This window comes from Xiphias gladius, chromosome 6 (genome assembly GCF_016859285.1).
Source record: "Xiphias gladius isolate SHS-SW01 ecotype Sanya breed wild chromosome 6, ASM1685928v1, whole genome shotgun sequence".
NCBI classification, from domain to species: Eukaryota; Metazoa; Chordata; class Actinopteri; order Istiophoriformes; family Xiphiidae; genus Xiphias; species Xiphias gladius.
Window position 1 is genome coordinate 25,133,473 of NC_053405.1, and position 23,014 is coordinate 25,156,486.

General features: G+C 38.7%; 1 protein-coding gene across 9 annotated transcripts in view; it reads right to left on the reverse strand.

Annotated features, from left to right (window-relative positions):
• LOC120790469 (LIM domain containing preferred translocation partner in lipoma) overlaps positions 1–23,014 on the reverse strand; it is a 179,126-nt gene that overhangs the window by 89,242 nt on the left and 66,870 nt on the right. For 8 of the 9 annotated variants that reach the window (XM_040128011.1, XM_040128013.1, XM_040128008.1 and 5 more), the window contains 2 exons: positions 19,547–19,669; positions 455–1,051 (listed from right to left, as the gene is read on the reverse strand). In XM_040128011.1, coding sequence (XP_039983945.1) covers positions 455–1,051; positions 19,547–19,669 — 720 coding nt within the window. Of the gene's footprint in view, positions 1–454; positions 1,052–10,887; positions 10,967–19,546; positions 19,670–23,014 lie in introns of those variants that run through there. The other variant, XM_040128014.1, reaches the window with a different exon arrangement.

Consider the following 23,014-nt stretch of genomic DNA (forward strand, 5'->3'; position numbering starts at 1 on the left):
CCAGACTCCTCTCTGTGGAGGTATTCCAGGGATATCTAACTGGGAGGAAGCTCCAGGGCAAACCTAGAACACACTGGAGGGATTAAATATCCCAGCTGGCCTGGGAACGCTTCTGGATTCTCAAGAAGGAGTTGGGAGATTGCGGCTGGGGAAATGGATGTCTGGGCTACTCTTCTAAGCCTACTGCCACCAATTCAGACCATGACAAGTGCCAGAAACTGGCAAAAAGGATGAATCGATGGAAGGGTGGATGGATAAATGGATGGACTGATTGAGGCCTTAGCGACAATTGCTGTATGTAAGTAAAAATACGGCAATAAGCAGGGAAAATTACTGTTAATTCTTTAAATTGTCCCCTACAATCAGTTAGAAATATGCGTTTATTTCAACTTTAATTGCAGTAAGTGAGAATGAACTAATTGAGAATGTTTTGCACACGTAGAAATGTTCTTACTTTTGGTGGGACAGCTGGTCCAGAAGTGTAGGAAGCCAAGCTTGGTGGTACATCTGTGATGTAGGTTTTCTTGGGGCCAGGAGGCTGGTATGCTTGAGTGGGGGCAGGGTCAGGTCTCCTGGAGCCTAGCCCACCTACCTGAAGTACTCCTGGATGGTGCTGTTCTTGAAATGCACCCTGAGCCATCGGGGAGAAACCAGGCTGTGGCGGTCCATAGGCAAAGTCAGGACCTTTGGGCTGGGCAGGCATATAATGCACTTGTGCAGGGCTGCGGATGGGCTGCTGGCCAAAATGGTGCCCACCTGGGGCTTGATGCTGGGGGCCAGGCTGCGCCGACCTCACCTGGACGTTGAAGGTGGGCTGGCTTGGGGTTGAGGCTGTAGCGTAGGATGCTGGGACAGGTTGAGGGGCTGTGTGGCTTTGTGGCTTGGCCACTGGGCTGACAGAGGAAGGGGGGATAGAGGAGACTCCCCCAGGGGCCTGAGGTTTGGGTGTAGACTTCTTAGTTGCAGTCAGAGGTGGCTGAGTTGGAATGACCATACGCTTGTAACCAGTTACTGGAGCACTGGGAGTAGAGGCTGCTGAGGATCCAGAGTTCTGTAAAACAGCAAAAAAATGTGCTCTAGTTAAAACAAACATTCAGATAACTAAATTTCACACTTAACATAAGGGCTGGAAATTGATATCTATGGACAAAGCTTTACATTTTACACATAAGAAAGATTTCTATAAACAATGAATTTAAAATGCTAACATCAGCATTTTAACATGCTCATGATGACAATCCTAACATGCTGATGTTAAGCAGGTCTGATGGTTTTACGATGTTCAACATCTTAGTTTAGCATGTTAGCATGCTAAAATTTTATAATTAACAACACAAGCACAAAGTAAAGCTGAGGCTGATGGGAATGTCATTCATTTTGAAGGAATTTACTGGAACATTTAATATACTGGACAACTTGACATTTTGGCCCAATGATGGCACTAGATGAAAAGCCAGGGGATCATCAAAGTTATTAGGAGTCATCTTCTGGGGACCATGAATGCATGTAAAAAGTTTCAGGTAGTTTCAGGCAGTCCATATCATAGTTGTTGAGATATTGGTGACGTGAAAACTTTAATAAATTAAATCCTGCTGAATGCTGGAAATACAATAGTTGTACTCAACAGCTATTTACTGATAGTATGGTTTATGCTCAAATGATTATCCACCCTGCCTCCCTAGAGTCAATTACAAGGTTACCTCGACAGCAGAGGCACTACACTGTCCACAACTGCCCATAATCTATGGCTAATAAAGCACGAGGGGAAGGGATAAATTGTTTGGCACAGGACGCCATGATAGCAGATTGGCAATGGCACATGACACTTGTGCTGACTCCAGCTGCTTGGGCATGAAAGATGTTAAATCACTGAGATTTGTGGCACTGGTGTTCCTGGTAAGAGATGGCTGTAAAGAAGCAGAAAAAACCACTGCTGAGATTCTGACGTATGAAAGACTGTGGCATTTGGTCAGATGTCCAATGGCTACATTTGATGCAGGCAAAACTGTAACAAAATACAGCAGCTAATAACACACAGAATAACAATGTTTCACTAAGATGTCAGAGGCTTCTGCCCTGAGTGCCTCTCATGTAAGTAATAATTGTTTTTCACTACCACTACATATCGGTGTCAGACATTCAGTCTAAAAAGGGTCTATCATTAACCTTGGTTGGCCTTATTAGGTTATTGCCTGAAGCCAAAAATCAGAGTCAATTACTAGATTTGCAGCACTAGGAGAACAAAAATGAACACTTGTAGTCTTTAGACCCTTTGCAACTCGATTTGATTAGATGTCTTCTAAATTGGGGCAGAGTAACAATTCCAATCGATTTCCCTTAAAAGTTGATCAAAGCCTGCTGCAGAGAAATGTCACAACTAGCTGTGGTTTACAGCTCTGCTACACTCTCTTGTAATTAATTGCTTTAAATGAATAAAAACACTTATGTTATATTTCTATCAGTGATAAAGTACTCAGTAAAATTTAAGTCTGTGATCCTAATAATGTACCGAGATAAAAAAGGATTCCAAGTTTTGGTAAAAGAGGTGCATGCATCAACTTTGTCTAAATCCCATCTAATCTAAGTCAGAGGGGAGCCCCTAAGGAACCATTAAAAGCTCCATAAAATATTTTCTGCTCTCACTCAGATTTCTGTCTCAGTGATTAGTGCTGATGTTTATTTAAAAAGTGTGTCTGTCTGCATATATAGGGAAAAAAAAATCTCCACTATGCCCTTTAGGAAGTGAAATTACTTAATTTAAATGTTTCATGGGTTTTAAATATTCCAGATTATTAATTTATCTTTAAGGCCTTAGAACCTACAGTAACATTTAGTTAGCAGAGCACTGGAAATGCAAATTGGTCCCTTCAAAATAATTACACTGTCATGGTACATTTTCCACAAATTACATGAAGAGAATGGATTCACCCCTTTCTGAGGGTGATGAAACTAATCAAATGCATACAATCTGAACCACAATGCCTGTGTAGCAGAAAAGGTTTTTCATATTAACTAAACTATCTTTTTAGCTGCTGCGTGCCTTTGACCTGTCAATGCTAATGAGGGAGGTCTGAGATAATGTCATGACTATGAAGTGAAGAGAGAAGCAATTTGTTTATTTGGCTATTAAGTTTCGAGTCGTTGCCTGCTTTCGCTGTGGGTCTTCCGCCAGTGGCCAAATTCAATAACAGAATCATTTTGAGCAAACTGGGCAACTCTACAGTATACTGTAGGAGGGATGAGATGCTGCTCTCTTATGTAGCCCACCTTGGAGTTTAATACAAGTCAAATGTATGTATTTTAGTTTAATGTATTATTAATACATTATTTTGAAGAGTTGTTTACTGTATGCACTTTGTATGGTAATATGTAATATTTTAACTACAGGCTGGGCAATATGGCAGAAATCTATATTACACTATTATAGGAGAAGTTTTCCAGTGTTTCTGTGAAACAATAAATATATTACTGTATCTTTTTACATCAGAAAACTTTCTCATTATGACACAAAATCAACATATCTTGTCACAATAGGATAACTTGATATGGTGTTCCATAATATATCACAGTACTGTAAATGTATAGTAACTACAATTATACAAAAATAATCAAATTGAAGTTCAATGCAATAACCTGTTTCCACTGTCTTGTTTTGTACACAAAACTCTCCACACATTAAAAAAAACACTCTACTCACTCATTTTATTAGACTTACAATTTGCAATTTGAGATTGATTTGGGCAACCCAATTTTGTAAAATTATAGCGTGATCATATAACTGCCATAATTCCACTGAAAGTTGATCAAAGATAATACTGATTGACACTAATTTTAATAAATTATGAGTGTGTTAAAATTAAACGTACAGATCACTTTGTAGTAAGGTTAATTATTAATGATGACCAGGTTTGTTTACATACACCCTACTCACTCATTTTCATTCACTCACTTTTCACTTCACACTCACTGTACTATCTAACATTAGATAGTCCAGCTAATGATTCTCTGTAAGACTATCCGTATCGCTGCCATTATGAGGCACAGTTTAAAGTCTGGAAATCCGACCTTGCATATAGCATCAGTCCCCGTGCATACTGTGTTGTTGTCTCTAACTACCCCCTCCATATACAAGCAGAATACATACAGTTTTTAAAAAGTTTTCCCTAACCCCTTTGGAAAAGTTAACCCTCACTCTATACTGTAATTCAGACTGACTTTGCAAACAACTTAAGTGTGAAATTTCACAGAGACTCTCAAGAAAGCCTTTTGACACATTAAAAAAGATTAGGAGAGACTATACAAGCCTTGGGGGGCTGAGTAAAACTGTTAACTTTGCATTTCAAACCACAAGAGTGGGGGATTTTTTTTAAAGCAAGCTTGGGGAAAACCCCTAAAGAGGGAGAACTTCTGCATCTTTTCAGACTCGTCTTAGACCTTGGATATTTTTCTCTCAACTTTTTCCTGCTCCTTATTCATACAAAGTCAGCGCTCTCAGCTTACGGCTCTACTGTCCATTTGCATCCGTCTGTTTCAGCACTTACACTATGACCATGGAAGAATCCCTGGTCAACACTCACTAATCTTCCCTTCACTTTCAGTCATCTTGTTTTAGCACAATCAGGCACAATAGTCACAATTAACAATCCGACAGCCTCGATTAAGTCATGCAATTGAGGCTATCAATTCTCTTCCTAAAATAGTTCAAGATAAGCCATATTAAATATGATTAAACAATGTCTCCGTGGACCGTGGCGAGACCTCTAGCTGTTTTGAACTATCTATCTTTCAATTTGCAGTTAAATTGTGTTATACACATATACACATATCTTATATCTGATTCTTTTTGGCTCCTTCAAATGATAGTTGCATGACAACCCACGCCTTTAACAAGTGGATATTTCGGCAATGTTTTGACCCTTGGCTACATAAATTAGAATAAATGTTTAATGGATGCCCTGCATCACATTTGTCCTGAAATCCTACAACTGTGACTGGTCACTTTCTGTCTTATGAGAAAAAGTGCTTTTATTTTTTATTTAATTAATGCGCGTCCCTTATAATAATGAGGCAACAGAGTTTACTAGCAATAATGCTAGTTATTCCTTATGGTGCATCCAGGTGCATTTACTGGAGAATCTATCACAACTACAACTAGTACATTTCCATCCACCTGTTTTAATGAGCATTTTCAATTTGCATGTAAAACACCAGGAATTGAAATGCTAGAAATTAAAAAAAAAAAACAAAACAAACAAAAAAAAAAAAAACAAGGCAAACTATCACCAAGTTTTTTAGCTTGGCTGCAAGAGAAAACTTAGTATACTGATAGACACAAAATGTGACAAATTTCAGTGGAAACAGATTTAGGAAATAAATTGTGATGTACATGAAGCATGTGAGCTATGTCACTGAAGACTAAAAACAGCGGCAGACCTAAACATCAGATCTGTGTGGAGCAACAAGGAGGTCGAGCGTTCCTCGAATTAGGAAATGAAAAAAAATACAAAGGCAGTTTTTCCGTCAAGTTTTCCACACGCTTCTCGCTACGCTTTTCTATCGTTCGAGGTTTGACTAGCACTTTTTCAATTTTGACATCTTTTTGCACCCTCTTCCTCTGCAGTGGTTTAATTGCACCTGACTGGAGAATTAGTGCCACCAACTGACTCCTAATAGTTGCATAACTGAAACCTGGCTCCTGCAGCCAAGCAGCCTCCCAAAAGCAAACAAGGTGAGGTCAGTCCATGAAACGATGTGAATATGTCTCACCCTGTTCCTCACAGAGATGAATGGGGAGCAAAATCTAGTGTGTCGTAGCCATAAAACATTGTAGTATAGGCTACATGGGTCATTTGAAAAAATTTCAGCGCATTTGTTAAAATTAGTAGTGGATGGAAATGCTTTTCAGCATTTTCTTTTGTAGATTTTCTTGAAATTCGGTTAAAATCTGTGCTTAATTTGGATGGATACCTGACTTTTGATGGCATGTCTGTTTTTCTGCATGGCTGGATCTGGCCTACTCTGAATGTGACCTGAGCACTTGTTTGGACCTGTGGTATTACTGTGACTTGTGACAGTTACATTTAAATCTGCAAAAATGAAAATATTCACAAAGCACATCCTAAACTTTACACAGGAAAATCAAGTACACTAACATTAGGAAGTGGGAACAGTTTTGATTCAGGATTACTTGCACTGCTGGGGAATAAATGAAATTTATGGGTTTTGAGGCTGAAATTAAAAGTCAGCATTTCTACAAAATCAGTTTCCAATTCTCCAAGTAGGTTCTCTTTATATTATCACAGATTACATTATTTGTTCTTTGGTTTCTAGTGTTTGAACAGTTAGTAATTTTTCCATACGCCGGTGAAAGTGTAAAAATTCATACAAAGTCAGTTATTTTACAGTAGATGGACACTTAAAGTATAATTTAAAAAACAAAAAACAAAATGCAATTTGATGAATATTGCTACAATACATCATTACATCATTACTAAATTAAAACGTGCCGCTGCGTTATTTGGAGTATCAAATGGTCGTGCATTCCTTAAACAAACTCACTTTGCATCAAAAGATTTTTTTTTTGGCCTAAAATAGTCTCAATGGCCAGTCCTTGACACACTATACAGCAAATACAGACACTTAAAATGCAGGGAGAGACGATAAAACACAGAACGAGGCAGGTAGCAGTCACATATACAGTACATGAAATGTACGCTCTGGTTTTACCACCAAGACAACCCGAAGATCATGAACATTAAGTCCATGTTTCAAAATTCACAGTTATGTAATCCACTAAAAAACTGGGTTTCAGAAAAAAAAGTATGTAATATTTCTAGTATGATGTAACAACATCATACAAAGTAGGGCGTATTACTCACTGATGCAACTTAAAAATCATTTTCTGGGCTACCATGTGAAAAAAATAGTCCCTGAGAGTCACCGATTGTGGCATTTCTGCAGGCTATCTTTACAAAAGAGGGAAATGTGTGTTTTGTAGTTCTCACACAGCAGAATCTAATTGTTTCATTCACCTGACGCAAAACTACAGGCCAATCTCTCTCCACACATCCCTGACTCATCCCTGTAATGAGCTTTTCATGCACTTATGACCCCTCCTGCTTCAAGAGGTGAAAGACTGCATAGCTGAAAATGTCCATCGCTTACAGTGTGTCGATGTCATCAATCCCAGAGACGGCAACTGCAACTGTTCCCAGAAGCTGTGTGTGTTGGTGTGTGTGTGTACCGTAAGCTTGCACATGTTATTGGGAAGAAGGATAATATTCAGTGACAGCACTTGATGGTAAGCCTTTTAGCATTGTTACTGGGACTTCATGATGTAAAGCGGCACGTTACATTGACTGTCAAAGCTTCCTGGCTCAAACTAAATTTGTCATTGGTTCGCCCTGTTAATAAAAGACAAAGGGATGATACTATGCAGTTTATTTGACTAACGAACATTGACGGAACACACTGACTGCCTGAAGGCATGCTCCTCTCTCCACAGTTGGCTGCCCCTGTCAAAACTCAGAACCTGCTGCCAGATTGACCATAAGGTCAATGGGTGCCACCGGCATTGTGGCAACATCTCTGCTCCATGCAGCAACAAAGCAATCAACGTGAATAGCAGTATATAAAGCAGAGGGGAACAACTTAAACGCCACCCATCCCTATAATTACAGCAATGGAGTGTCATCTTGATGCAGTCTGGTAAGCTCTTGGAGATAAGCTGCAGAAACACACAATTGCTCAGCTAACTGTTGTCTAACCGTGACGTTTTCTCTAACAACTTGGATTTTATACCGGAAAACTGTACATTTCTTTTGTTTTAATTTGTCCTTCACAGCAGAGCAGTAGCTGACCATTCATTTTTCTCTATGACTGACCTTCGAGTTTTTGAGACAAACCAGCACTGATAACTGAAATCTAACGTGTCACCACATGCACCTTACTGCATGTGTTCCTGACTGATGCAAATTTATTCTGACTTAAGAGAAGCTTAGATCAAAGTGTCTCAGTGGTGTGACAGCTAAAACATGTGAAGGACATCCCTGTCATTTTAGTAGGACAGCAATACAGGTATATACATGGAAACAGGAAAAAGAGACACACTGAAAACAAGGGCACACAATGTCACAGTGTACACGTGGTAATAGCTGCAACTGGCCACGAGAAAAATATGCCAAGTGAGCCAATAAATAATTTATAGAATAATTGAATCGGCTTACTTTTTACATGTATTGTATATCTCAGAACAAGTACAATAAGACTATATTTCCTCAAAATAAACTGAAAAAGATTCCCTGACACCTGAGATGTCAAACATAATATCGGGTAACTAACCTAATCATACACTATTACAAATATATAGTAAAATAGAGGGCTAACTATAAAGAGCTGAGGTGGAACTGTGGTGACCAAAAGGCTGTTTCAGAGATGGGAAAACATTTTTCAAAATCACATTGACATTTATCATTTTGCAAATGACCAAAAATCTGCCTCAACAGCATATTGTGCAGTATACTCCATATTTCTAAATAGAGATAGTACATTATATTTAAAAAACAATCTGTTAGAGTCAGTTATTTTTTAACACTGTTTCTAATGGCCTTTAATGAACACCATTTCCCACAGGTCCAAGTCCTTTGCAGGTTAAACATCACCAGCTTGACTTAAGAGGCTAGATGAGTAACTCTGGCTACTTAAGACTGACTGTAACAGTAGCAGGACCGGAAATGCGGAACAACTGATATCATAATTAAAATTTAAAAATTTTTAAAAAATGGAAAGATGACATTAGATGAAAGTGTAACTGGATATCATGGATTAACGGTTACAATAATATATCACAAGGACTGCTTTATTTGGAGCCACGGGTTTTTATAACAAAAGAAATAGTTGTTTTATCTGTTAAAATCAGAAAGGCTTTGAATTCAAGTGCTGTAGTACGAATAGATAGTTCTTCTGAAAGATCCCTGAAAGAAACTTTCAATACGAGATTTCACAGAAGCCACGCTACACACAACTATTGACTTCACCCATTTAAAGGAATAGTCTGACATTTTGGGAAATGCTTTGCTTTCTTGGCTCAGCTTAACACAAAGAGTGGAAACGGGGAAACAGCTACCCTGGCTCTGTCCAAAGGTAGCAAAATTACCTGCGTCTTCCTGCCTGGAGACTTCGCCATTTATGCAAAGCTAAGCTAATCAGCTGCTGGACGTAGCTTCATATTTAACAGATAACATCATCATCTTTTCATTTATCTTTTGGCGAAAAGTCAGATACATGTATTTCCCGAAATGTCAAAGCATTCCTTTAAGTTGATTCAATTACTTTTCTCTAGGCTTAACACTCCTATCTGCCCAGTATTGTTACCTATATTTCAGCCACCTACAAAATGGAGTCAAGTGTACAAAACAACACTGGACAGCTTTACACCTTTGATCCATCCAATCTCTTCCCGCCAGGGAGATTTGTTTCTGCCCTTGGCAATCAATGAAATGGCTTTATTATGCCTTCCATCTTACATTTAAACACATTTTGTCACATGATTATACCTGACGTGACCATGGGAATAGCTATTTGATGTTAATCCATGTAAAAATATAAAGATATTCAATTCTGTGCAGAAACGCAGACTAAGGGTTGATGTGTGCTCCCGTAGGGATGGTAGAAAGAACTGAAATAGGGAGGCTGTCCCTAGAGCTGCCTCAAGGGTTTGGACCCCATAAGGGGAGCAAAAGAAAGGTCACCAACCCTATCATACTCTCATGGAGCTGAAACGGCGCCAGGGTGGTCTAGAGTCTGAAATCTCTCTGATCGTTCAGCAGACGCCATGATCGGTGGGAGACTTGGGAGCAAGCAGCGAGGGCCTATCATTCTGCCATGTTGTGACAGAAAGCACCATCCGTAGTGCTCCGCCTGTTGAGAGATGGGAGTGTCTCGGCACGTTCTGACTGGCACAGTGTGAAGTGAGGCCTCCTTAGGGCACTCATGTGGAAGCATCCATCGCAGCAGCATTCAAGCACTCGGCTTCAGCTAAACTGTCAGCAGACTTCAATAATGCCCATCTGTTTTGTATGGACATGACAACTTATTAAAGAGACATGAGGTTATTTGACACAGAGTAAAAATACAAACAGACCAATGTGTGGAGTGCTGCGTCTTGTCTGCTGACGTAGTAGCGAAGTGACAGTAAAGTTCTCCTTGGTATATATACCAAACAGAGCATACTGTATCTTCTATTGTAAATGCAAATTCTGATTCTATGACATTTGAAGAAATGTTGGTGTGAAAGAGCTTGTGTGGTTTTCCATTATTTAAAAAGCAGTACAACTACCCACATTTATGCAGGATGGTGCATCAGATGGGATATGAACTTGGGCGTCTTTCTAAAAATTCTGCTGATATAAAATCATGAAACTTGAATTTCTAAAAGTAAAAGTAATATGATTTCCTCTTCTTTTAGTTTTCTGAAGTATTGACCTACAGAATGACTGTGGGGGGAAAAAAAATTTAACAGCACTGAATTTTCCAAGCTTTTCAAAAATATTTAAAGTATGTGACATGGTGCTACCAACTGTACATGTAATAAAAGCAAAGCGTGGAGGCTTATATTTAGAGGTCTGTACAGATCCAGAATTTTAAACCAGACCAGAACCCAACATGCATAAATTAATAATTAAAAGAAAAATAAAGACCCAATTTCACAGAGACCCGATGACAGTCCGATCTGAATCGATGTGAGGACAATTAGACCTCAACAGACCTTAATAGAAAAAGGCAGCAGCATAATGCAACATCAATTAGAAAACAGCCAAACTGAAAGATTAGTTTTTGGCATTTTTCCAAGTATGTGACCAAATACTTTTTACAAACTCATGAACTTACCTGCATTTTGACCCAAGAAACTATGAACTACATTTAGTTCTTCTATGACAGTGTCAGATGGCTAAAGAGTCCATGCTCAGAGGGTAATGCTTTCTTACAGTTCAGAAATGATCAGGGCAGAGTTTGCAGAGCTGACCATTGCTGATTGGTCAAACACAGACTCTGGCTGCTTCAACTTATGCAATGCCTTATTAACAAAACAAGCAAGTATTGGGTGACACCAGCGTCAATACAAAGTCTAGAGTCAGACATTTCTTGTAATATTTATTAACAATGTAAATAAAAGTAATTTTGTCAGCTTTCACAATTCGATTTAAAAAAAAGTGAGGAAAAGATTGCAAAAAATGCAAACAGGAATGTGTAAAAAGGACTTTTAGGGTTTTTTCCAACCTGCCTTGTTTAGTCCAGTTGAACTGGACTGTGTTTCATTTGGCAGATCTGAACACAGCGATCGTACTCAGGTGCGGACAAATACAACTGCACCGAAACCCTTTGGAGGAAGTGGTTGCTGTTCAGCAATAAATGAATTCTGGAGACGTTCATTTGTGTTGGCGAACATGATACAACCTTGATCTGACCCAACTTCGAGGTGTACTCTAGTTTCAAATTTACTCTCAAGTTTGAGCGAAATGTCTCCCAATGAACAAAATCAACAGATGCCAGCAGTTAGCTAGAGAATTAGTCAAGATCTAGCAATGAAGAACGTTATATGCAGAAAGGACCTTCTTCAGGAACATTCTCACATAGCTTTCAGTGATACATTTTGGTTCACTTGAATTTTTTTGTGTGAAAAGAACCCGAACCAGCGGGAGCACATTACAAGTAAGCCAACTCATCCACTAATTCTAAAGGAACTAAGTTAGAAAATGCCCCTAGCTCCAGGTTTAAATCCTGAGTTTAGGTAGAATTTTATTTCCATAGATTCTGAAACTATTTGGTCGAAAAGGGCAAACTGACACACGGTCATGAGTGGGTCAGTCACCCTAACTGACCGAAATCAGACCCAAGTCAAATCCAAAGTACGGTTTTGAATATCACTCAATATCTGAGTGGACAAGTGAAGAGTTCTAGACCTCACAGTATCAATGTTATCATAATTCAAAAACACATGTATAACTCCAGAGTTTAAAATGTGCATATGAACTCTGAAGTCCATGACACAGGGTACCAACCTTTTTCCTTAGAGGCACCACTGTGCCCAACAACCCTGCTCATACCATCTTTCTAGAAAGCATCAACAACTCCACACTTCAGTTTCCAACATGGACACAAACAAAGAGACAGCTTCAGGGCACTTTGCTGGCTGACTGCTAATTGAGGTGGAACCAAGACTGCAAGTGAGTCACACATCTTTGGACCCAGAGGTTCTGGCACTGCTACAAGGCAGCCTAGTGACAGTTGAGTAGCTCTCTCTTCTTTGAGTCAACACAGACACGCACACACTCAAGTCTTGATGCAGCACAGCACAGCACAACTCTGGAAGTGTACCATGGTAGTAAGTGTATGTCATTTGGGGAGTTGAGGCTTTCAATATTTTATTTATTACGCTGCGCATTATCGTTTCGAAGCATGAGGATGAATCAGACAGGGAGAGCTTTTTAATTTCAACTTATATCTTATCACAACAGATTGAATCAGATCAGAACAAGGTGCAGCTTTTATGGAGGAAGCGCATTAGAGTTTAATTGGGACAAAAAAGTCACTGCTTAATACAGAAAAAATTTACTTACTTGGATACTTAATTGGTTATACATTAGATAGCTAGTTAAATAAATCCGCACTGTGTAAATTTTTCTCCACATTAAATTTAAATGATCACATGATAATAAATTGCTTACTGTTTTAGTGACCATCAAAATACAATACAAAAGACTAAATCAAATAACATGTTTTTGGGTTTTGGGTGTGTTATTTTCTTTTTAGAAAGCCCGGTAAATCAGGTACTACGTGATGAACCTGAACACCAGTTACATATGTATACTGTGTATAAAAAGAGCAAGACAACATGAGGACTATGCCTGGAAAAGCTAACACTGTTTACTCTTCATCTTGCTTTCTTTTTGTGCTTCTTTGTGTGTGTATTAGCAGAATATAATTGCTAATTTTCAGCCACCTGCTACAAGCAGTTGGCCAAAACTATCAATCTCTGTCTATGAAGGAGGTGAATACAAAATATGTTATTCAGAAAAAATAACCGAAATCAATCTCATCTGAAAGAGCTTGTGTGGACTTAAAAGCTGTGACATACATTCATATGTTGAGGTTTAATTATAGTTCCATTTTCACCATCCAGTGGTAGACTTCTGTTCTGCTAGCCATACTCAGTTTTCATGTTGTTAATAATGACCTAAAGGCAAAAACTGAATGCGTAAAGATTTTCAATTATTTTTGACAATGTACACAGTGTAGCACAAAGTAGATGTTGTAGAATCTCAGTGGGAGGGATGCGGATTCATTTGATTACTAGAAACACAGGAAAGGTCAGTGTGAACTAGAGGTCATAGCAGTCGAAGCTTCTGTAGCTTCCACCAAAGCTGCTCTGCTTGATGAGCGCACTATTTTGACACTCATCTGGGTCTCCTTGTTAACTCCCCCACAACAGATCTGATGTGCTTAGACAGGCCTATACTGCATATTAGTTGGGCTGGTTGGGCTCAGATTGCAATGCAGCACACTTGAAGGATTTAGCATGAACGTGCTCTCTTGTGTTTCCTCGTATAACCAAGTTACACTTTAAATTGAAGCCAACAAGAGTTATTAAATCTTATGACAGGATCTTAAACTATGTTTAATACAGGGCTCAAAATATGTAGGGGTCTTAGTCAACCGGATAGTTCACTAGATGACCAATTAGCTTCTCCTCTCTGGCTAAAAAAATGTGTCAGTAAAACCAGCTGCTGTAGAGTTTAATGTTTTAAAACATAATGGTCTTTGGTTGTGATTAGTTTTGGGAGGACCGTTTTAAGGTGAACCCTAGCCCCATTACTTTAATCCTAACCTAATTCTAACCTTACCTGTAAACCAAGCTTAAGCGGGTATTCAGACAGAAAACAGCCCTGCGTTAAAACAACGGAAGTTGTTTCAGGGACTGATGAGACATCAAATATGCACCAGAAAGTCACGTTTGCGTAAAACATGCACTAGCTTTGAAGGCTTACAACTCTGGAAATGATCACGGTAGCGGTCGTAAAACTCGCAACATAAACAGCAGAAATACAGTGTCAACATTTCAAGAAACTCTAGCAGGAAAGTGCACTTGCATGTACTTGACTGGCCAATGCAGCGCCTTGCCAAATGAAATCACGTTGCGGTCTGGCAAAACCTGAGCCAGGTTAAACTTTTTTGCAAGACAACACTGCATTTTTTTTTTCAAGACGTCAGGAACGACCAAAATGTTCTCAAGTTTGAAAAATGTCCTCAACCTCAAGGTCTAAAACTAAAATCGGTCCTCACAAGATAAATGTAAAGTACAAGAGCGCACACACATACACAAACACTCTTTCCAGCAGCTGAACTAAAAATAGGAACTGCTATGTCTTTTCCACACATAAACAATATGTCTTAAATTAGCTTGATATATATCACAATTATCAAATTTCAGTTCCAATAGTCAATCTGATACTTCTTTTGTATTTCTCACACACTTTCTTAGATACTTTACTGGCTGCTGGGTTTCTGTTGTGTTTCTTTAACTCATTCAAACAGCACCCGTGTAGACTGTGAGTGCATGTTGCATGTATAACAAACTATGTGACATGAGGTACTGAAAATGTAAAATAAAACATCTGGAAAATAACTACAAGATTCTAATAAATGAATGGAACTGAATTATCTTTTACAGAACAACATAATCCGCCTTTTTAAGTAGATGGTAAGAACTGAAGAATATTACAAACGTCAAATAACATGTATGACAATTTTGTGTAATAATATTCAAACACCTCTGTTTCAAATATGGTATCACAGAAAAATAACAGATACCTCTAAAAGAATAAAAAGCCAAACATTATTATCTGGTTTGGCTTAATTTCTGCTGTCGCGGGATAAGGCAAACAAACTGTAGCACGAACTTAGTTAACTGTGTCAAATAACAAATGACATCTAAGATGGAAGTGGAGAGAGAACAAATGGGAATTATATAATGATCACATTTCATTACCCACTGTTATGCCACAGAGAATACCAACTAAAGCAAACAAAATTGTTTTGATGTCTGTGAAGCATCAGTGCCGGCTGAATGTTTGCAGGAATGCTACTTAGATTTTTATGAATGAGCAGCAACGTCCATTTCAATTTCATCTGGGAGGCGAGCATGCATAAGGTCCCCTTGCTAATTCCAAATTTAACGTCAGGAGTAAGATTCCTCTCCCAGAAGCTTGAAAGAGAAAGCGTGGGGTGGCCCTATTGATTTTGGAGAGCTGGCTCTGTAATTGCTTTAGCGCAGAAAGCTGTAAATCCAGAGTGCTCATTACTCTTTGCTTATACAAGCAGAAGATTACTGTGCAGCAGTTGTGGCAATGCTGGAGTCTGAAACCTGGACCATTACACACATAGACCAGTATTACGTTGTAGAATAATGCACTGAAAGAACGTGAGCACGGACTGACAGGAGCAGCTGGGTAGAGGAAAAGGTCAACCTGAGTTAATCAGCTAGAATCAGCATCAGCTGAGGAGAGCGCATGCGAGTGTGTATGTGTGCGTATGCTCACCATACTGAAATATAAACAATTAAATAGAAAGCAGAATTTTTTCCATGTGCAAAAAGCTCTCAGAGAGGAGACACAGAAACAGCAAAAGGGCATCATGATAGCACAGAGTTGCTGGCCCAGACTGGGAAAACAGGATTAAGTCAACAAAATGTCTCATACATAACATTTCATGATTAATACATGTCATACAATGTATGTGTGCTCTGCTGAGACACAGGTGGTGTGGCTTCTCACTCATAACTCCAAAAGCTCGTGGCAGGTTATGATAAAAATAAACATGCAGTGGCTGTGACCCTGACAGGTAAAACCACCACGACAGCCATACATTAGTTAGTTGGACTGTTCAGCCGCTCATTCGCAAAGCTGGGCTCTCACAGAGCTGTACAGGTGCACATCAATTTTTCAAGTCATGTTGACAAAAGCTTTCAGATTCCTGCACCAATATGTACTGCACATGTTTTTTTAACCAACAAAAGGTATGCACTTATACCATATTTTATTTAGGAAAAAATGCCATAAATTTCAACTGCTGGTGACTCCACATCCTACAATAATTGTTCGTCCTTGTAGACCATGTGTACATGTGGCCTTCTTTGCATTTTTAGAATGTATAAAAACACTTTTTTGTATGTGTTTACAGGAAACACATAGAGAATAAAGTAAAGGAAAAAGGTGCTTTCACATTGTGTTGTACATTCTTTTAGCTAATTTGCTCTGAATGCAAACAGGTCTCTAGTGTGAAAGTTCATGACCTTGTAACACCGGGTCACAGTAACCTCAGCATTACCTTAAAGTACACTATCACCTGGAAACCTCTACAGACACCTGTAGACCAATGATCTATGCCAACTCTGGGTCAAACTTGCATTACAATGCCAGTATTGAACATCAGACTGTTATATGTTTATTTCATTGTGGCACTTCAAGATATTTTATGAGCAAATAATGTCATTTTGTTATTGTAGCATCAGCACCCAGGAACACTGACTTACCACAACACTAAGCATACTAGAAATCATCGAGTCATATTTTACTTATTGGCTTTAATGTGTATCATTTCAGAACCACAGTGTTCACTTCCTGTCACTGTGTATCCGCTACGTTTCCCCTGTGTGGTGCAATCATTTTCACTCTATGTGTAGAACACCCATTTTACTCCCTCTAACCAGAAAACCAGGAGTCACGAAACCAAAGGATGTAAGCACTTGGAACCGTCAGTCTTTTGTTTGCCTTTTCCACAGTACCATGTTTCTCAGACTACTTGTGAACCCAATTGTGATTGTCTTCCAAACTCAGAAAAGGGTTGTTTTCCACAACCGTAGCATTTTACATTAAAAAAAAAAAGCGCATTCACAGATGTGCTCTAAAACTTTCCTTTTTTTGACTCCACATAAAAGTCATTATCTGACATGCACCAACATAAATAAGTCAGTGGACGAAAATATATACATCTTGTACAAGAGCACAGACCCTCATCTGTAGCAAAATTAATTGCTCTGCCAGTAATTTATCATCTTAACCCCGTTTTCAGTCTTACAGTTAGGTACATAAGTATTTGGACAGTGACACAATTTTCACAATTTTGCCTCAAGATATGATTGAAGTGTAGACTTTTAGCTTTAATTCAAGGGTTTAACAAGAATATCCCATTGTCCCTCCATTTTTAGAGGCTCACAAGTAATTGGATAAACTAACACAATTATAAATATAAGGATTATTTTTAATACTTGGATGAAAATCCTTTGCAGTCAATGACTGCCTGAAGTCTGGAACCCATGGACGTCACCAAATGCTGAGTTTCTTCCCTTGAGATGCTTTGCCAGGTCTTTACTGCAGCTGCCTTCAAGTAACTGCTTGTCTTTGGGTCTTTATGCCCTCAGTTTTGTCTTCTGTAAGTGAAAAGCACGTCTGACTGGGTTGACGTCAGGTGATTGACTTGGCCACTGAAGAATATTCCATTTCTTTGCCTTGAGAAGCTCTTGGGTTGCTTTCACAGTACATTTTGGGTCATTATCCATCTGTACTGTGAAGCACTGTCTTGTCAGCTTTGCAGCACTTGGCTGAATCTGAGCAGATAGTTGAGCCCTGTACACTTCAGAATCCATCCTGCTACTTCTGTCACCAGTCACATCATCAATAAACATCAGTGACCCAGTTGCATTGGCAGCCATACATGCCCATGCTGTAACACTGACTCTACCATGTTCGACAGATGATGTGGTTGCTTTGGATCATGAGCCTTTCCTTTCCTTCTCCATACTCTTCTCTTCCCATCATTCTGGTACAAGTTCATCTCAGTTTCATCTGACGGAAGAATCTTGTTCTAGAACGGGGCAGACTCATTTAGATGTTTTCTGGCAAAGTCTAATCTGGCCTTTCTGTGTTACCAGTGGTTTGCACCTTGTGGTAAAACCCTCTGTATTTACATTCATGAAGGCCATTAAACTGATTACTATTGTTTACTTTTGAGCCTCTGAAAACGAGGGACTATGTATAAACATGGCTCCTAAATGGTTAATGAGATAGTTTTGTTAAACCCCTTGAATTAAAGGCGAAAGTCTCCACTTCAATCACCACTTGAATGCATCGTTTCAAATACATTGTGGTGGTGTACAGAGGGAAAATTACAAAAATTGTCACTGTCCAAATAATTATGTCCCTTACTTTACATATGCATCCTTTACAAAACAACATGCAGACATGGTAACTACGCATTAAATATCCCGCAGAATAAACACTCTATAATACCTGTGAGATTTTTAAATTAAGCTTAAATATAGTACATTGGTGATGCCCGTCGTGTCTATAGCCCTCACAGAGAACACCCTTTCAGGTATTTCATTATTGCTCGAATATCTCACTAGAGATATGATCTGCATGGTGTTAAAAACCCCTCTGAGCATTCCTACTCCAAACACAATTGGTTAGAGCTTTTTTATCCGCCTGTCCTACATTTATTGTGTGTCAAACAATTTAGTTAACTGCCCAAGGCTTTGACTTTTTGAAGTTGCTCTTAATATCATTTTATATCAACTAATGATATAGGTCAGGACTCATTTCATCAAAACATGTTTAAAAGATGCAACATATGGGTCCTGCAGAAACCTAATTTGCTACAGTGTATCATTTCATTTCAATCGTTTACAACAGTTAAACCATTCTTCACATTTTTTTGCTGCTTTTGCATACCAGAACCCTTCATGCAGCACTTCGTGTTTAAAATCTGTGTATAATCTTCCTAAGTTGAAGAAGCACTCAGATCCTTTACGTAAAAGTACCAGAACAACAATGTAAAAATACTGTTACGAGTAGAGGTCCTGCATTTTAAATCCTGGTTGAGGTTGGTTTAGCAAGTTTTAATTACATTGAATATGTTCAAGTAGTTCAGTCCAGTGGTTCCCAACCACAGGGTCAGGCTGCATCCATAGCGTCTCAAGATAAATCTGGTCATGAAATTCATGAGGGTTGTGAAAAGGAAAAAAGACAAAAGACAAAGCTCTGCAGCGCAAATTTATATTTTTTTTTTCTCTAATCTTTTCTTTGTTGTGAAATGATGAATACTTTTACCTCTTTGGGACTCAAATAATTATTTAAATGAAACCATTTGATTTCAGAGAGAAAAACACTCCTTGGTGAAATCGGAGATATGACAGTAGACCCCAACTAGACACTTTTGGTGAGGGTTAAGAAGCCAAAAATGTTGGGAGCAACTGTTTTAATCTTTAACAGTGTAATGTATTTTATAAGTTTATTGTCTGTTTCTTGATGTAAAATCTTAAAGAAGTACTACAGTGATCATCGCCCCCCCCCCCCCGAGCCCAAGCCGAGATAACCCTGACGACATCACTATGACATCTCGAGGGTTATTTTATAAGGCTTTAGTTACATTCCACCACTCAGTGTCACTGTGTTCGTGTGTGCACAGGCATAAAGTAGTGTTGGCGTCATACTTGTGTGCTACGTGGCTTGTAGGGCGAGCTGCTCTCCAGGTCTGCCAGGATGCTAGTGAGGGAGTCGATCTCAGCATCCAGACTGGAGCGTCTCTCCTCCAGCGTCTTCTCCGGTCCTTTCATCTGTCAGCAAACATCACAAATATGCAGTACAGTGAACTTAACCACTGAGTGAACTTAACATCCAAAAATCTGTAACGATACCTGGCTACTTTCACCAGCTGCTCTCAAAAGTTAAGGACAGATATTCATCAATGACGAGTAATTCTGCCACAGAGAAGTTCTCTCCTGCTTTTCTTTCCACACTTCTTCCACCTTGGATTACAGTTTCTAAGTTCATATTTCACCTTGACCTGAGACAATCCTTTTCAAAGCCACACATCAATAGCAGAGACTTTTCACAGAGAGAAATGTGGTGAGAAATAAGAAGAGATGCATTGTCTGAAAGGTAACTTTCATAACACGTTGCACTATTCACCTCCTGCTTTTCACTGCACTTGGATTTACAGTATCTCATTCTTCATGCATTATTCATTACAATCTCATCCAGCAACATTTCAAATAAAAAGGTCACTTCTTTAAAACTAAAGTCAGATATTTTTTTTATTCCATATTTTAAAAATGCACTCTATAAAAGATGATGAGCATTGCTCTGATTTTTATTTAACTAGTTTATTATCAGAGTAAGCTTGAAAGTACCCGTAACAGGATCACTTCAGCAGTCTGAGACCTCACTGATTTATTCATCCTCATTTTTTTCACTTCAAAGAAAGCACAACTTCAACATATGAAAAGACACAAAATCTTTGAGCAAAAAAAAAAAAACCCAAAACAAAACTGTTGCACAAAAATCTGGAAAGTAGTTAAAATGATCTGACCATTAGTGGCACTCGGTTTTCTATAGAATTCCCGGGAATTTCTCCGTGGAATGACAGATATATTTTTAGTCTTCTGAACTATGCTGCAACTGCAAGAACACTTCTTGCAATTGCCTGCGGGGGCTTTTTGAGTTGGCTGGATCAGTGACTGCTTCTTATTCTAATGTTATGTGTTTGGATTACCTGTCACAATCTATTACAGGCAGGGGTTTGCCTCCATTTGGAGCCGAGCTGCTGCTTAAAAACATCTAAGGCAATCATGAGCAGGGGTAAACAGAGCAAAACACTAATGGCTTGTCTCAAATCAACAAAAGAAAAACCGGCAAACTTGTTTAACAGTGATAACGAGGAGGATGAAAGGAAACATTGGAGTCTTTGTGATGTGCTGGAATTTGTAGGGCTTCATAATGTGGACAACAGCCATGATGAGCCAACTGTTTTTGTCTTTCTAACTCCTGCTAAACGTTTCAGCATTACGGTGTCATTATCCAGACAACTCCCTCAGTCAGGGTGATAAAGACAACAGAATATTTCTGCCTTCTTCTGATGAAATACCATTTAGTCACTGATTTATTCACTCAGTATGTATAATTTCTCTACTGAGGCACAGAGAACAAGATGTAAAGACATTTTGATTGATGTCTATTCCTTTTTCTGAACGGCACCTAGAGTCACAGAGTTCTACTCTGGTTACAGGTCACAAAATTAAGATACCAGCAGTGTATTAAGGAATTATGCTTCGTTGCCAGAGAGAAGTTATAGATGGAAACTGTAATTACGCACTTAGTTTCTAATGTAATTTCAGGCGTCAAATATACTATTAAAATGAAAATGAAAAATGCTGACAAAAATGGCAGTGGTAAGAAAGGAAAGAAACTAAGTGTAGTGTTGATTATATTTGATATAATGAAGAAGAGCTTTGTTTCCATAGTCCGGTGGTTTTTTTTAATTGTTGTACCTAAAAGGATAGGTTCACATTTTTTCTGCATTAAAAACAATAGTCAGACTTTGGCAGCCTGAGTTAAACAAATCAAGCTGATATTTTCCAGAGTTAGTCCATTAAGTACAAAAATGCCCTCTTTTTGTTTCCTCGGGCAGTGCTTCGGTGCTTAGCAATGGTGGAGGGATAGACACAAAGAGGGAATTTTGTGCTAAAAAGACTGTAACTTTGAAAGAGATCCACTTGATTTGAATAACTCAGACTGTTGAAGCCTCATTTCAGCTTCAGAGAAATTTCCTGAAAACATTTTTGCACAAAACAAGCACTATGGATTTCGTCCCCTATTACCTACATGGGAAGAGCATTAGGAGGGGATCCTTTATTGTCCAGTATAACCAGGAAGAATGATAAAAAGCAAAGAAAACCTGTGTCATTGTACATATGGGAACCTGACAGTTGTTTTAAGGAGGCTGTCCTCCCCTAAAAAAAACCCCATATAAGTCTTTTGTGCAAGCAGCTTATTACGACCAATAGTTACATTGTATTTTCAAGCAATATCTAGCCATCCTTCGAGACAGCATCGGTCGTTTCATTAAATGCCCCAAAACAACATGTTTACGTTCAAGTGACAAAGGCCTCTTGTGGCCATTGTAATTATGACAGTTGCAAAGGATGAAGTCTGATGATGTTGTTATGTAGCGACAAAGTCTGCATCTGGAGGAGGTTTGGGTGGAAGGATGGGGCAACAAAACTTTGGATTTTAACATGAGAGACCACTGTTTGTTTCCTGTTTTAGGCCGATAATCAAGGTTGTTTCTTTTAACCATGACCATAATCATTCTATAACCATAACCACGTGTTTATTATTGTGACCATGGTGCTGAAGGACCTCCGAGTTTAACAAATTACTTATTTTAACCAGAACCATGATCTTTCTCTAAACCTCACCAAGTTGTTTTTGTGCCTAAACCCAACCAAACCGTTAAATTAGCCCTGTCACATCATAAAAGGGGTTAGCTATTTATTATTCAACAGTGATTTTTAACAGTTTATTTGTGGCATATCTCAGGAAATGCTCCTTTGGTTCAGATCAGAGGGTAGGGACCAACAAGGTTGGAGGACTAGGTTTTCAAATTGTACTTAAAGAAGTAGGATAAATTGCTTAACCCATAAAGGAACATCTGATGCTTTTGTTTACCTGGAAGATTCAAAATCAGCAAATTTTTAGATATGTGTTTTTTACTGGACAGCAATGATATACTGTATAAAAAAATGATAAGGGAAAAAAGAAATGCAAGATTTTCTTAAACTATAAAACTGGTTTTTAGCTTTTATCAAAAAACGTGTCAAAAAAATGTCAAATGCCCTATTTCCGCTAATACAGTAATGTATTCGCATTGAGGCACTGAAACCTGCCATTCACATTAAAGGCCATTAGATGAATTTGACCTGTTTTTTTGTGCACTCAGACAAGGAGTCTTTTCAGACCTCTGATTAAAAGCTATTTTTATTCGTAGAATGTACACAGTTGATAAAGGATGTGTAGTTATAGCTTCACGTTACCTTGCACATAGAAGAATGATCCCATGCAGTTAGGTGTACAGGTTTTAACCTCACAAAGTAAAAAGAGGACAAGTTTCGGATTTCGGA